The 15,545-nt window shown below is 42.7% G+C and overlaps 1 protein-coding gene across 4 annotated transcripts in view; it reads right to left on the reverse strand.

Annotated features, from left to right (window-relative positions):
• Positions 1-13,326, reverse strand: part of LRP1B (LDL receptor related protein 1B) — a 626,536-nt gene extending 613,210 nt beyond the window's left edge. For 3 of the 4 annotated variants that reach the window (XM_039700520.1, XM_039700493.1, XM_039700501.1), the window contains exon 1: positions 13,218-13,326. In XM_039700520.1, the coding sequence (XP_039556454.1) occupies positions 13,218-13,299 (82 nt within the window). In that variant the 5' untranslated portion in view covers positions 13,300-13,326. The remainder of the gene's footprint in view (positions 1-13,217) is intronic. The other variant, XM_039700511.1, reaches the window with a different exon arrangement.
• Positions 13,327-15,545: the final 2,219 nt, after the last annotated feature.

The following is a 15,545-nucleotide window of genomic DNA, read 5'->3' on the forward strand; positions in this document are numbered from 1 at the left end:
GTTTGTTGCAACAAGCCATCTCTGCAGTTCAAGGTATGGTTTTATTCAGTATACATGGATCTCTACAAGACTTTCTGTATTAATGTGTTTATTTGTTAACTGTTGGCAGAGTTGCACAAGAGTACTTGTGCTGCCAGTTGCAACTTACAGATTTTACAATAAAAAGGGAGAAATATTGGCCAGATAGTTAATTAAATGGCACCGAAACAGTTTTTTTTCCCCTTTCACAAATTCCAGTTAGTATTCCAAACCTGTCTTAGGTGCCCCAATGACACAAAAACCAATAAATCTTCATTTATTGTCAGTAGATTTCTAACCTGGCTGTTTTAAACAGCATGATGAACACATTTTAGCAGAATATATTAGCTGTGCCAGTTTAATAAGAGGGAGATTGATGAAGCCTTTCCTTTCTTCCTGTGTACGAAGCACAGCACTCAGGGAAGAAAATCTTTTGGATTTTCCTCCTTCAGCAACACTGTTGCCTTTCCTGGGACACCATTTCTCATCCTTGGGCTATTACTAGCCAGTCTTCTCCAAAAGAAATTTCCAATAAAACCCAAGAGGGATCTCAAGCTTTATTAGCACCCACCTGATTAGAGTGTGGAGGAAGAACGACCTCAGCCTCAAGGACTGTATTGCCATGTCCAAGCTCTGCACAGGTTTCCCCTCCCTGCTGGGTTCAAATCCAACACAAAACTGAATGTGGTCATCTGGCCCTGACAAGGAATGAGGTCTGAGGAGGGGGCATCTTCCCCTGGGGAAGAGCCAGGGTACAGCCCCTCCAAGATCAGCATAGCAGCACCACCAGCACAGAAGGCATATCTCAGATCAGATTCCCTGGCAATCAAAGGGTTACTAAGGACAAAATAGAGATTTTCTTCCCCATTCTACAACACTCAAGACTATCCAGAAAAATACAAATACTTCCTGGTTTTAGGTTTTGTTTTTGGTTTGTTTTTTTTTTTTTAATTAAGGAGAATAGTTAGCTCACATTTAAAATTACACCAGGAACTAATTCTGTTCTTGATGCCTGCATCATTCACATGAAGAAGCAGAAGACCACACCATGAGCAACCCTTCTCCACCACCATCACAGGAGAAGCAGGAGTCCAACCCCACTCCTTCCAGACGTATTTTACCTACTCCTAACTGCTCAGGTATTTTTCTTGCAAAATAAAGATAATTTACCAGTTTTTCCAAAACTTTGCCCAGGCCCCTGTGTAGAAAAGGCTGCAAAGGGAGGCAGGAGCTGTGACCTTGGCAAATGTACGAGCCCCAGAGGTCCAGCAGGAAAGAGATGTTTTGAGAGGTGTTTCTCCCCAAGTATGGGTATGCATATTGTTACTGGCTAATGAAATTCATACTCATACCTCCCACTTACTCCTTCTGAAGGATATCCTTTTGGATGCTTTGTGGTCCAACAGACTTTGACATCTAAGAACCTGTTAGTCTGCTTTTTATTCCTCTTGTAATTAGAACAAATGTTCAGGTTATTGAGAGAATTAAGAAAATCAATATTAATGAGCTTTTGGACTATGTTATTAGATGGTTTCAGCCGACAACTGCAATGCTCTGGCTTACTTTGACAGGGTTTTGGGTTTGTCTGTTGCTTTTAAACACTAACAGACTTCTCAGGGCAAAAAAATGGTAAGACTGTGCACCCAAGCTGGCCAAATTGTAAAATCTCAGTTTATACCAGTCATTACACAATCCTGCCCCTAAAAACAAAAGAGCTCTAAAGACCAGAGCACTCCACCAAATACAGTTTGAGGTATGTACTTACATTAAATATAGCCAATTGCTTTAAAGGGCAACCATTCCCACAGCACAAAGTTCACATAAATTTTCCCACAAGTCTCAAATGCAAACACTATCTGCAAAGTCCACATGCTTTGTATTTCACCAAAGCTTTGCAGAATACATTTAGCATAAGAGAAAACAGAGGTTTTGCTCTTCACTTCATCTTTTCTGACAGAAAGATGTCAATAGAAAGGTGCTGGCAGGAAAGCTGACTGCAGCCCATGCAGCTTTATTACTGAAGTATGGGGGGATTACGTGGTGTTATTGAAACATCACTGCACTACTGCTGACTTCTTTTTTGTCCCTCCTTACAATGCTAGTGATTCCTATTGGGATGAGTTACTTTTAAACTTCACTTATTTATCAGTGGGGAAAAAATAAAAAAAAAAAAAAAGAATTCTTTAAGTCTAGAATAAGGGAGGTGAATGTAAAATACATCCACGCAGACTTGAGGTCCCACAGTGGGTTACCATTCATTTCTATAAAAATTAGATCTGGATCATCCATGAACTCTTCACTAATACACTCATTCCCAAAAGCAAGTGCTTCAAGAAGCCTCCTGTATTTTCAGGAAAGAAAGAAAAGATGTTGATTTCCCCATGGCTTATCAAAGACAATACTTGCACATATAAAATGTTGCTGCTTAACTCTTCATGTATTCAGCAACACAAGTTCTTTTTGGTTCAGCACTGTGGAGATTGTTAGGGGTTTTTGGTGCTGGACATGTCTTTTTAGCTTCCCATCAAATAAAATAATGCTGTAATTTAACAAGTAACCCTCCTCCATTCTTCCAGTTTGTATTTTTTCCCCATGGCTGCAAACCCCAAATGAAAACACAGCATTTGACAGACACCTGTACCATCAACATCTGTGACTCTCCAATGAGCTCAGCAGCACCTGGCCTCCTGAAGCTGTAAGGGAATTTCCCAGACATGAGATTTTATAAATTTGATTGGGAAGAAAAAAAAAAAAAAAAAAAAAAAAAAGAGGGATATCCTACTTGAGATAACCAGAATTCATAAGGTGAAAAATCAGATGTAGGAGTCACCACTCTGCTGGCCCACTAGCAAAACACCCATGACCAGCTTATGCTTCTCAGGTGTCCCACAATACACAACCCAAGATTTCCACTCAAGTGGGGCAACTTTTCCACTCAACAGAAAACAGGATACAAAAAGAAATGAAAGAAAGATGGTTTTTAATACTAGTAAGGGGAAATTACTTGTGTGCATGCATAACCAGGCAGTGGCAAGCAGTTCAAGATGACCACCCACAGCAGACAAGTCTTCCCTCCCCAAAAATCAGCACAAGAACCAGCAGCTGAATTCAGAACAAGCACTCTGCTGTGTTAATTTACTCCTAGTACCACACCAAGGACATGCTGTGCTATCTTTAGAAAAAACTGGCTACTGTGGGGCGAAGCAGACTGTTGATATATTACGCTCTGACATTTTTCATTAAGATATATAAACTTGTGGAAGATGCGCTCTTGAATTTGCATATTTGCATCATGCTTTTCATAGCCACGTAAACAGCCTTTAATGCACTTCAATTTCTTGGAGCTGCTGGATTAGCAAAAGGAAATGCAGTGGAAGGATCTGATTTGTGCCACACCTACTGGATCTCAGCACTCATTTTATGCAAATGCTTTTAGTTATGCTCCTAAGGCTCACAGCCACTTATTAAAATCTCCTGAATTTTCAAGTCTTTTGCTGTTAAGTCTTCAGAGCAGCAGTCAACAGCAGAATGGCAATCACTGAGAGTTTAGTTATGTTACAACTTTTTGTGAGGCACTTCTGACACAGTATGATGCCATTGTGGGAAGACAGGCCACCAATTAATGTAAATCAGCATGGTTTCATCAAGGAGCATTTAACAATTCTAACTGACATAAAATCATAACATGGTTCATATACTCATTACTGAACACCACTAATTGGTGTGGGGAGTTATGCTGTTTTCAGAAAAAAGTATGGAACTTATGAATTGTTCCGAGAATATTCCGCAGCAAAGGTAGCAATAGCATTAGAAACACAAGCAGGCTTTATACACTTGAATGTGCTTCAAACAGGCTTTAAATACTCAGCCTCACAGTTTGTATCAGAGCCGTATTTCAGAATTTTGTCATCATCTGTTGACAACCATCTGCTTCAAACTTCTTACTGCCCTAAGAGCGGCCAAAATTGGATACTGACAGAGAGAATTTCTGCACAGAAAGCAAACGATTCACAGGGCAAAGTAAGTGTCAAAGGCTGGAGACCTGGACACAGAGGCCCAGAAATCCGAGGTAAATAAGAAAATTATAGAAATTTAGATCTGACACTCTCCTGCAATACTACTGGAGATGCAGTTCACAGGGCTCTGAAAATGCAGAAGTAGCAGATTAGCTGACACCAATTCTCCAGAGGAGTATAATCTACAGAGTAAACAGGTAATATTGTGTACTGTCAACTCTGTTCAACTCAGAGCCACAGGAAACCCAGAGAAAGAAATGTAACACAGCAAGCGCAAGCTGAGGAATTCATTCAGGTGGGTCTGTACACACACACTGACCTGAATAGCTTGCTCCACTTTGAAGAAATGTGATAATGGGCCACTTGGGTCAGGGCATCAGATTCTATCTGCTGAAAAAAAGCCCTGGCACTCCTGGCTTTGCTGTACTTAGCACAGCACCTTTCATGGCTCCCCCTCTACAGCCAAGCCTCTATATACACATTTGTATATGTGCAATCTATTCTCACAGAAGTGGTTAACAGCAGCCCTACAACATCACCTGCTCAGGTGAGCCTCCAAAACATCTTTTTGCTCCAGCACAGAACATCTCTGTTTCCAAAGGCATATTCAAACTGTAGGCCTGGGATAGAGCTTAAGTTTTCACACTTCTATAATTCAGACCTCCCCTGCACAGGATTTAATGTTGCAGCCTCAAGAGTTTTGCCTAAGACTCCTTACTGTAAGGTACCACTATGGAGAGCCCATTTGCTGCTCACCATTCTTTCTGAAATCTAAATACAAAAATAAAAACACTTGGCTTAGGAGTTGGGCCCGAAGAACAAATTCCATTTTACAGCTTTCCTCCACTCCTTGTACTCTTAAACTCCCACTGCCTCAAACATCCCTCAGAAAAAAACAACTTCAGTAGTTACACAAAATAAACCTATTTTAAACCAAGTGTTTCTGGTGAATTTGGAAGGCAGGCCAGTTTCCCTCCAGGAGATATATGACTCTCAGCACTGGAGAATACACAGGCTTGACCTACCCCTCATTATACTTTACTAAATACTGCTGGAAAAACAGCTGCTTTAGGACAGGTTCCAAAAGAAGGTCAAGCATGCTCATCCTTGGATAAATCTGCAAAGATTCATAGGGAACTGATGTGCAGAGTGAGAAGGTGCCACCTTTATAATCCTTCTACATCTCCAAAGCCAATATACATTTTTTTTAATGAAGGGTAGTGCATCATGTAGAAAACCAGCAGATCCTTCTGTATAGCAAAAAAACTGGGTTTAACCAAGCCAATGACTTGCAAGTAGCAGACCATACACATCTTAGCATATTGAGCTGGATGGAATTTCATTTCTGGAATTTTCTCTGATTTTCTGACCTCACAGGAAAGCAGTTTCCTTGCAAAAACAGATGGTTTTACATTAAAAAAATCAAAGTAACTTTATTAAAATAATTCATGCAATAACTCCTCTTCTACAGGATTATTACAAATTCTGAAATGAGAAGTAATCATGCATGTGATGTGCATAATTTAAAATTAGATATGAGAAATATAATCATGGGTTTAGTTTAAGAAACCCCACAAAATTGAACCAACTATTGGAATATAAATATTTCAAGAAATAGGTATTCTTGTATAAAAGTCATAGTGCAATACAGACAACATAATTTAATTAGCAGTCCTCTAATAAAGAATTTCCAGTGAAATTTTAATAAAAATTTTCAAAGTTCCTTTATGCTTAGATGCAACCTGATTCTATTACATCAAGGACAAAAGAAAGAATCCATTGACTTCAGTGGTCCTGATGAAGGTCTGAAATCTATTTGTTTACAAAACATAAAAAATGTTTTGCTCCAGAGAAGAAACAGTCTCATTGGCAAATGACACACTTTGATTTCCTAAGCACACAGCTTTACACAAATACCAATATACTTTGGGTAAATCAGTGTGTGTTTGCATATGCAAAAGAGCATCCAACAGCAATGAACTTACTTTGCTCTCTCCTCTTTTATCTTCCCTGTATTTGCAAGCAAGAAGAGGCAGGTGTTTTGTGGAAATCTACCTATCATGTAGAAAATTGCTGTGATTTTTTGTGATCTTCTGGCATTAGTGTAACTTTTTCAAACTCACTTTTTTTTTGACTACAAAACACTACAGCATTTCTCAAAAAAAAAAAAAAAAAATTATACACTAAGAGGGATGTATCAGAAATGGTGGGGTTTTGGTACTTCCAGTGCAAACTCACTTTTTTTTGACTACACAACACTACAGCATTTCTCCAAAAAAAAAATTATACACTAAGAGGGATGTATCAGAAATGGTGGGGTTTTGGTACTTCCAGTGCTTTAGAATTACTGAGAAGAACTTTGCTTAAGGAAAACTACCTTCCTGCATGTGAAGGGAGGTGGAGACCCAAGTGTTCTACACTGTATTACAGCCTCTGAGAAAATTATAAACAGCAGCCCAAACTATTTGACAACATCAACATTGTATTTTACAAAGTATCACTGACAAGATACTTTTGTTAGTTTCCAGGCAGGTAAATTACAATCACAAAGCTTTATAATAAAGCCACATGGGAATTTTCGTGGGAGCATGTCCATGTGTTCCCAGAACAATCTTCTAGACAGAGCACCTCAAATCAAAACGCTGCATTTGCAGAGCATTGCATCAGCGTTTGTCTTGCTTGCACATGACCCGTCATCAAAAAATACCACTGCAAAACCAAAACTGCACCTTTTCATTCTCTCTGCTCATTCGAGGAAAACCAGGAGTGACTCTTATGAACTGCTGTTAAAAACAGAGCTCTAGAGCAGTGAAAATTTGGAGGAATTGTAGATATTATTTTGAAAGCTTACATTTTATCTTCTAGCACTTATTCTACTGCTCTTACAGTGTAAGTCACTTAAGAGTGCCATGCCTAAAAGTTACCAAGGGATGTCCTACAGACAACCAGGCAATTGATAGCCCAAAATACAAGGATATTTCCAAGAAAAGGAGATAGGTACATCCTTGTTTCTGAAGTGAAGCTGAGTTTCAGCTGTCTGGCTCCTCTGGAAGGCCTCATCACTCAGCAGGAAGCAGCAGGAGAGGTGTTTAGGAGCATCAGGCGGGTTGGGAAGAGCATTTCAGGATGCAACGTACCATATCTAGAACTCGTAATGCTGTAATCTGTTTTTCCGCCTCAGAGAACTAGGCTGTATTTCCAACTGCATGGAAATAAAAATCTCCAGGCGTACCTCACTTCCAGACTGGCATTACATCATCTCTAAAAAGCCCTATTACTTAGCAGCACACTCTGCATATTGCAGTGTTTTGTTATTAATACACCATTGCGATTTATAGCAAAATGGTCAATAAAAATATGGTTTCTGAAGAGACAAGCAGCCTTCTCTCCAGCATGCAGCCCTGCCCTCAGACTGCCAGGGTTCATAACCACCACACACAGAGCCCAACCCCAATTCTGGATTTACATCCTGCTTGGGAAGCAATGACATGTACAACAACAAAATATAATGGGCTCATATAACACTTCCCAGGTACAGAGAAAAATCTTACTTCTGCTATGCGGATCTTGCAAATTAAATCAGATTAATAACATGGTGAACGTATTACTGGCAAAAGCATGTGTTTATCTCTAATGATCCTTCCCAGTTGCCATTAAATCTAATTAAAAGGCACTGAGTGAGTTTTATTGGAATTCCATTACTGAGGTCCAATCCTGCTCTCCCACAGCCCAGCACCCATGGGAAAATGCCCTTCCCTCCTGCAGAGGCTCCAGAGCATCCTCACCAAAGGAATCCTGTCAGCAGAACCACGGCTGGGCTGGGCAGCTGATCCTACAGCAACAAGTCCCGGTTATTTCACTTTACCAAATGCTTAAAAAGGAAGATTTGTATCACTTTACAACACTATGTTTTGGTACATCTTGGGAATTTGTCCCATTATGGTCAACAACTGGCTAGCTAGCTGGGATAAATTTACAAATATTTTCATCTCTTCGATAGAGATAATTTAAGGGGGAAAAAATTCAACTTGTTCAATTAAAAAGCAAACTAGTGGGTTGGACAGAAGGTGCAAAGTCATTATTTGACTAATTATATTTTTAAAGAAACCCAATTAGTTCCTAATTGCACTTACAAATTTAAGACCTAGTTCTCCAATGTCTACACTTAGCCCAAACTGACATTAAATACAGACTCAATAGTCTGTATGACTTGCTTAGAAGTAGCCAAGTTCTGCTATTTTCATCTTCACTGTTCATCATTAAGAATGTTTTAAGGAAGTGCAATTAAAATGAGTTCTCTAAGCAAATTTTTTTAATTGCATTTGAACAAGACTATTAAACGACAGATTAATGCATAAAAACTAGGAAAAAAGCAACAACACGCTGGGATTCCAAATATGCTACTGTAACAAAAACAATGTTCTATTATCTAAATTGCCAGCCTTTCTAGAGAAAGCCATAATTCTAAATTCAGGAGTTACAATTACGTAAGTCCTTTGAGCCAGTGAAAATCAGAGAAACCAAATTTCTTCAACTGCAAATAACCAGCAAAGGACCTGCTGGAAGGTGCTGGAGGAACACTCACTTCCAACCTGCAGACTGAAGTCAATGTGAGTTTTGTGAGGTTAAATGCAGAAAGATCGGGGTCCATATGAACCTCAAAGGTATGGCATAGAGTCAGATTGACATAGCAGCCGTCACACAGCTCTTCAAAGGAAGCACTGTGTGAAGTGAGAGCTTCTCTCCAAGCCTTTGGAGGACAGCTCCTTCAACCTGCCACAGCTCCAGCAGAACTGCTGTGATAAATTAGTAAAAGGCTTGCTGCAGAACAAGTTTACACATAGTCTTTTCACATCAAACACCTAGTTTTGAACTTGGAAATGCAGCTTAGCCTTTAAATAGTTAGTGTGTTTCTACCACTTTCCTTTTACTAAACTACAGCTCTCAGAAACCACTGAAAGAACAACCCAGGTAAGAGAGAATGTGCATGTCAGTCCACAGAAACCCACACACAGAGCTCAGGCTCCAGGAGTGCCAGGGGTTTGTGTGTGCACTCAGACATTCAGCTGAGGGCAGACAGACAGCACTGAGTGCCTCCAAAACCAGCCAGCCACTGAAACTGCACTTGTGGACATCTCCCACCATTCCTGACTTTAAACAACCCTTATCACACATCCTGAAAAAAACGGTCCCAATTTCCATTATATATTTTCACCCTCCTCTGTAATTTTGCCTCTCTAATGATAGGCACGTTTATTAAGTAATAGTTTTTTTTTTAGGGTAAATAAATAAACAGCAAAGTCACTATGACATTGGAAGCATCTCTTTTGCACATAAGATACTAATACTTATTATGTATGTTCAAAACATAAGAAAGTTAACTATGGGAACACCCACCTCTGTAATACAGCACAGAAAGAGCTTTTGTGGGTTTTTTCAAGAACACTTTCCAGCAGATGGCCAAGCTGGAGCTCAGTCTAGTGAATTACAGCAGTGCTGGTACACCCAGTTTCCAGCATTAAGCTGCTGATAATGACAAAGTTGCATTGTAAAGGCTCCCAGTGCAGAGTCACCTGCTGTGGCACCTTACCAGGGAATGAAGGCCATCAGCAGTTGTCCCAAGGAGACAAATTTATTTCGCCTGGTTTGTGTTTCTGCCACAGAGTGAGAAATCCAAACTCCCACCAGCCTGACCTTAAGCCTGAAAATTCCATTTCAAAGTAATTTGCTTCCAGATTTCACTTAAATACAGTCAAAGGACACTGTGAGAACAATAAATTCCCTGCTAAGTGGGATGAAGACAGAAGTTTTGGAAGTGTTTTTGGGACTTCAGAAAAAAGTAAAATTCATGAAGATTTGTCATTCCTTTGAAAAACCAGTTTTCAAACTAGTAAAAAAAATATAAAAAAATAATGTGTGATATGCCATCACTCATGAACTTGAGTTTTAAGTTATGTGACAACATTTTCCCATCCCATATCAAGTCTCCCTTTGCAGGAGCATCTCTTGCCTGCAAGACTTTGCTGAAAAGCTGTTTCACCATGCCAGCGCCTGCCTGGGAGCTCCAAAACACTAAAACCACACATGAACGAGTGGGAGAAGACAGTGGCTCAGTGCTGCTGACAGCAGTGACGTGCCACCAAAACCCAACACAAACAAGCCTCAGCACAGACAGCAAGTCGATTAATAACGAGCAATGCAACTCATTAATACTGGTGTGGATACACATCTCACTGACAACACCGAGGTTATCCAGTCAAACTCCCGTTATCCGGGCCATCTCTGCAATTTGGATCACCTCTAATTAGTGCAGCGGATCCATGTAACGACGTTCACAGGAGCAGACACAGAAATCCAGGATGACAAAAAGGGTGTAGGAGCCCAGGCAGGGAGCAGGGTGAAGCTCCAAGGCTGGGAAGAGCTGTGGGAAGGAAACGCCCACAAGAACCAGGGAGCACCGATGGGACCTGAGAAGTTCCCTTGAGCGTCTCTAGGGAGAGCAGGTAACAAATGTTTCCTTCTCAGCTTCCCAAACTGTTTCCAAGGTTTTTTCTCAGGCTCCATAAATTCATTTGTTGCAGCTATACTGTGAAGGAGTTGCAAGCATCACAAGGAATCTGGGTCCATCCATTTCCTGAGGAAGAACTGACTGACTGGAGCAGAAGGAAAGGGAATCACCTCTTTGTGGCTTCAGTGGCACAACCTCAGCTGCAGCAGGACTTGGCCCTTATCCTGCCACACTCTCCTGGCTGGATTCCCTTCTGCTCACTTCCCCTTTTCCAGCTCCCCCTCTCCATATCATTTTCTCTTCACAATTTTTTTTTAATAGACACAAATTTAGAGGAGCTGTAACCTGGCTGAGGACAGACCTGATAAGACTGAAAGAATTTAATTGTATTTCAAACCCAGAGAAAAGGGCTTAGATAATTCAAACTTTGGTGGGGTCCCCCCCCTTTTTTTTCCTCCTGATGTTGCCCACTGATCTAAGAGAAAGTGTTACCTCTCCCTCCAGCACCTCACTCGTATGTTATATTACCATGGCTACCACAACAGTGCTATTAACACAAGCCATGACATTTTCCCAATTCTCTTATTACCTATGGCCAACCTCAGTGCATTCCAAATTTCAGTGCCTTTCACATACAGTAAGCTTAGCATGCTCCAGTGACTCAGAATTTCCTCCTGTAAAGGAAAATCAGCTTGGTATGGACAATATTTTTTGCACTGTATCATAAAGTTTATCTGATGTGCAAATGTAATTCCCTTTCTGGATGCCTCATCCTGAATCCCTTTTAGGTTGAGACCACTTGACATTTTTTTTGTGAAACAAAATGCCTTTTAAGTCATAATTTGTGCAGTGCTCAGTTTTGATAAGACATGACATTATGATATGATGAGTTAGTTGATTCTAAGTAAATTTGATTTATCCCACTTTTGGGGCTGGTTTGATTTACAAGGATGCTGCCTTTTAAGATACGATTGATTTTAATATAAGCTGGCAGCACCTTTTTTTTTTTTAAACACTAAATCAGAGCAAGGTAACTATAAAAAAAAAAAAGGTAACATTAAACAAAATTTAAACACCAGAAATTAATATTCATGAATAATTGGCACTTGCTTACCGCTATGAAGGAATACAAAGTGACAAATCAGTTTCCAAAACAATTCCACAAAATGTTTGGAAGTTTGATTTTTATTCATAAAATCAGATACAAGCTACAGTTGCTGAAATCTAATCTGCCCATTCTGTGACTACCATGGAAAGTTCTTGAAATATTTTCCATCAAACAAGCACTACCACGAGCACGAATCTTTGTGAACCAAAGCAAAAGCATATGTACCCTTCATAAAGCTGAAAAGATTTCCTGAGACCCTTTCCTCTCTGGCTGTTCAAGCGCCGTTCTAGGGAACACTATCCTCATTTCCTCGCAGCGTCCCTGCACCTTGTGATGCAGTGCTTTAAACATGCAAGTTTGCGATGCTGCAGCAATACTTTCCTCCTTGATAGGTAGTTATTTCTCATTTTCGCAGCATGAATCACCTATGTAATTCTGATGGCTACATGGGAAAAGGGACGGGAGAGGTTTGGTACTTCGATTGAAGCAGAAATCTATACCCCAGACCGACTGTGCAGAGGAATCCGCACTCACCTAAACGAGTTGTAAGCAGTTAGTAAACAATTAAGTAGGTAATGTGTACGTGATGGAGAAGAGCCGGGTGTCTAACAGCGAGAATACAAGGCTTTAGAGAGTTACATTTCTACTGAAATCTGCTAAACCCTCGCAGAGTGCGTACAACACCCAGGGCATCTCATTCATGAGACCACGCAGTCTGGGAGCTGAAGGGCTACAACAAGGCGACAGACAATTTTCTGGTGAGCGGGGTTTTCTACAGCGCTAAGAAAACCTGAGTCAGAGCAGCGCACCGCCGTTCCCGCACCTGAGCCACACAGGAGGCGGACTTGGGCTATACTTAGAAAATATCCAATTCAAACATCTCGCAGGAAGATGAGAGCGCTCTGGTGACTGTGCAATAAGCGACACGAAACCCAGAGCCCCGCTCGGGCTGGGGAACCGCAGCCCTCTCGGGTTAGGGACTTCTCGGGGCAGAACAGAGTTGGAAGTTCCGTGACCGCCCGCCCCGCGGCTGCGGGACCCCGAGCCCCCGTGCCCAGATCCAAGTTCGGGCACTGGGCGAGCGGCAACTCGGGGACATTGAGGAGGGAACTTTTGGAAGGCTGTGGGAAGCGGAGGGCGCTCGCCGTTCCTGCGGCACATCTCCGCCGGCCGCAGGGCTGGCTCGGGGACCGCGGCCGGGACCGCGGGGGTCGCGGGCAGCCGCGGCTCGTCCGCCCCGTGGCGGATCGCACCCCGTGTGCTCCGTGCCCGGCGAGGCCACCGGGACCACTGGGGACATCATCCCGCTCCTGGCCCCCGTGTACTCGCCGCCGCCAAGGCTCGCCGCCAGCGCAGCGCAGCGCAGCGCGCCCGCAATCCTAGCGTGCGGGAGCGCGGTGATGGAGCGCGGTGATGGAGCGCGGTGGTGGAGCGCGGTGATGGAGCGCCGTCAGGGGTGCGCTCCGCGGCCGCGCCCGTCCGCGCAAGGCGCAAGCGAGCAAAACTTCCCGAGCAGAAGCGGCGGGAAGTTCCGCGGCTCCGCACCCCGCCGCGGAACGCGCCTTACCTCCGCGGGCTGCCGCTGTCAGCGCCTCGGCGACGGGCGGTAATCCCCAGAGCGTCGCCAGGGCCAGGAGGAGCGCGGACATCGCGGCGGGCGTGCGGGAGAAGAGGCAGCAGGCGAGCCTGGCGGCCGCGGGCGCGGGGCGGCAGAGCCCGTGCGGGGAGGAGGCGCGGCGGCACCGCCGGCACTTGGCGGAGCGCGGAGCGGCGCACAGCCGCGCGCCCCGCACGCGCGCGCCGGAGGCGCGAAGCCGCCTCAGGGGAAGGCGCCCCTCACGCCTCGCGTGGGAACCGGGGTGTCTCTGAAATTTGAGGGCTTGTTTCGGCTTTTTTTTTTTTTTTTTTTTAATAATTCGCAAAGGCGAGTGAGGGTGAGAGAGGAGGAGTGAGTTAGCAAAAATTTAAAAAAATTACATATATTTTAAAAAATAACAAATTGAAAGTCCACAAGCCCTTTTGCCGCGTTGCTGAGGGATGGCGATGCTGAGGGAAGGAGGTGCGCGCCGCCTCCGGCTGCGAGCGCGAAGTCGTCGTCCAAAGATGCCCAGGTAAATTTGGCTTCAGTCGATGATGCTCCAGGGAATCGCCAGATGATTTGTGGTAAACACCAAAGCCCAACCAGTTCCAACTCTCCGCCATGGGCAGGGACGCCTTCCAGTAGAACAGGTGGCTCTGGAGACTCGGCCAACCTGTCCTTGAACAGGGTTTTGGTTTTAAGTAATTCACAGACAGTGAAAGTAGGGGATCATGCTACTTTAACAATACAACCAATGACCGCTCAATGTTCTCTAAGTGGGTTGTTTTTTTTTGTTTTGTTTTTTTTTTTTTGTCTTGAGGTAAGTCTGAGTTCAGGGTCGATACTGCCTGTTGAGACTTTATGTGACTTTAAGTAGGAGTATTACCTTGAAATGGCCCAATACGAAAACTACAGTTTATCACGTCTTCACACATTTGTTTTATTTAAAAAAAAAAAAAATCAAAAAAAAAAAAAAACAAACCCAAAAAAAACCAAACAAAAACACCAGACCCTTTAATAGGTGAAAGGTGATAAAACTTCTACATCATCCTCAGATATTAGTTTTCTCCAAAGACAGCCGGGTGCTGATATTGATGGCTGAGACCTTCACATTCCAAGGGTGAAGCCTCGGCTCCTTCACCTTCACGTTTATATCCACAGCACAGAACCTAAATACCTTTTATATGAAGCACTACGGCCAAGAGGCTTCCAGGACCAGACAGACCAAGCAATGCTGAAGGACAGAAAAGTACACAACGTAGTATGTCAAATATTTCATTATATCTGTTGAACTGGGGAAGTTCAGCTGCCCAAGAACTGAAGAGCCCAGTCTGGGTCCCAGAGTCGCCTCCGAGGTCAAGGACTGTCAGGACTCACAGAGGGTTGCAGGTTTGCTTGTTGGCAGCAAAGAATTTACAGCCAAAGGGGGAAATCCAGTTGGATCAAATTCTGCTTTCATCTACTGCCTTTAAAGCCTGTGTAATTCACCTGCAGTCAATTAGTATTTATACAGCCATAACTGAGCAGAATTATGGATCCCAGAGTAGAAAACCTTTGCTAATACAGAAACAGGTCTGAATAAAGATGAAAAAATCTGGCAGTGTCTGTGGTCTTGGAAATCGCTTTTATAACCAAAATGAAGTCATCCTGAATGTCACACTGGAACATCATTCCACCGGGTTTATGGAAGAGATTGCTCTTTGTCCTGCCTCAAACACCCCCAACCACCTATACGGCTCTTAGGCATTAATTGTGGCTTTATTTGAGCAACCTATTGCATTTCAAATATGAAAATGTGTAAACGCTGGAGCAAAGTGAGAAAAATGTGTGAAGGAAAACAAGGGAATTCCAAGTTTTAAGGAACTCCTCATTAAATCAGTGACATTTCCCCCGTGCCAGGACTGTCACATGGTATAAAGGCACACATATTCTCAGCGAACACGCTGTCCCGGCATTCTCAGGATGTGGAACTGTCTTTGCAGAATAGCCTTCCTTCATCTTCACTTCTCGCATCCTCTGCAAAATTTTCAAGGTCTGCAGGGTTGCAAGTGGTGATGCTTTTCCCCCAAACATTATCTGTTAATTGGCGTGCTGCCCTTTCGTGCCTCCTCACAAAAGCACCTCAGCTAACATCCTGCTTTTCAACCATCTAATTTACTCCTTTTCATTCTTATTCCATACTTATTTAACAACAGTCCTCACTACTCTCCATGAATAATTTCCTTTAATGATATGGTGCCATTTAGTGCCCATTTTAAACATTAGCATTTATGAGAGACTTTGAAGAACTGATTGATCTTGCTTTCAATACTGCTG

This window comes from Passer montanus, unplaced genomic scaffold (assembly GCF_014805655.1).
Source record: "Passer montanus isolate IOZ18808 unplaced genomic scaffold, ASM1480565v1 scaffold1, whole genome shotgun sequence".
Classification (NCBI taxonomy): Eukaryota; Metazoa; Chordata; class Aves; order Passeriformes; family Passeridae; genus Passer; species Passer montanus.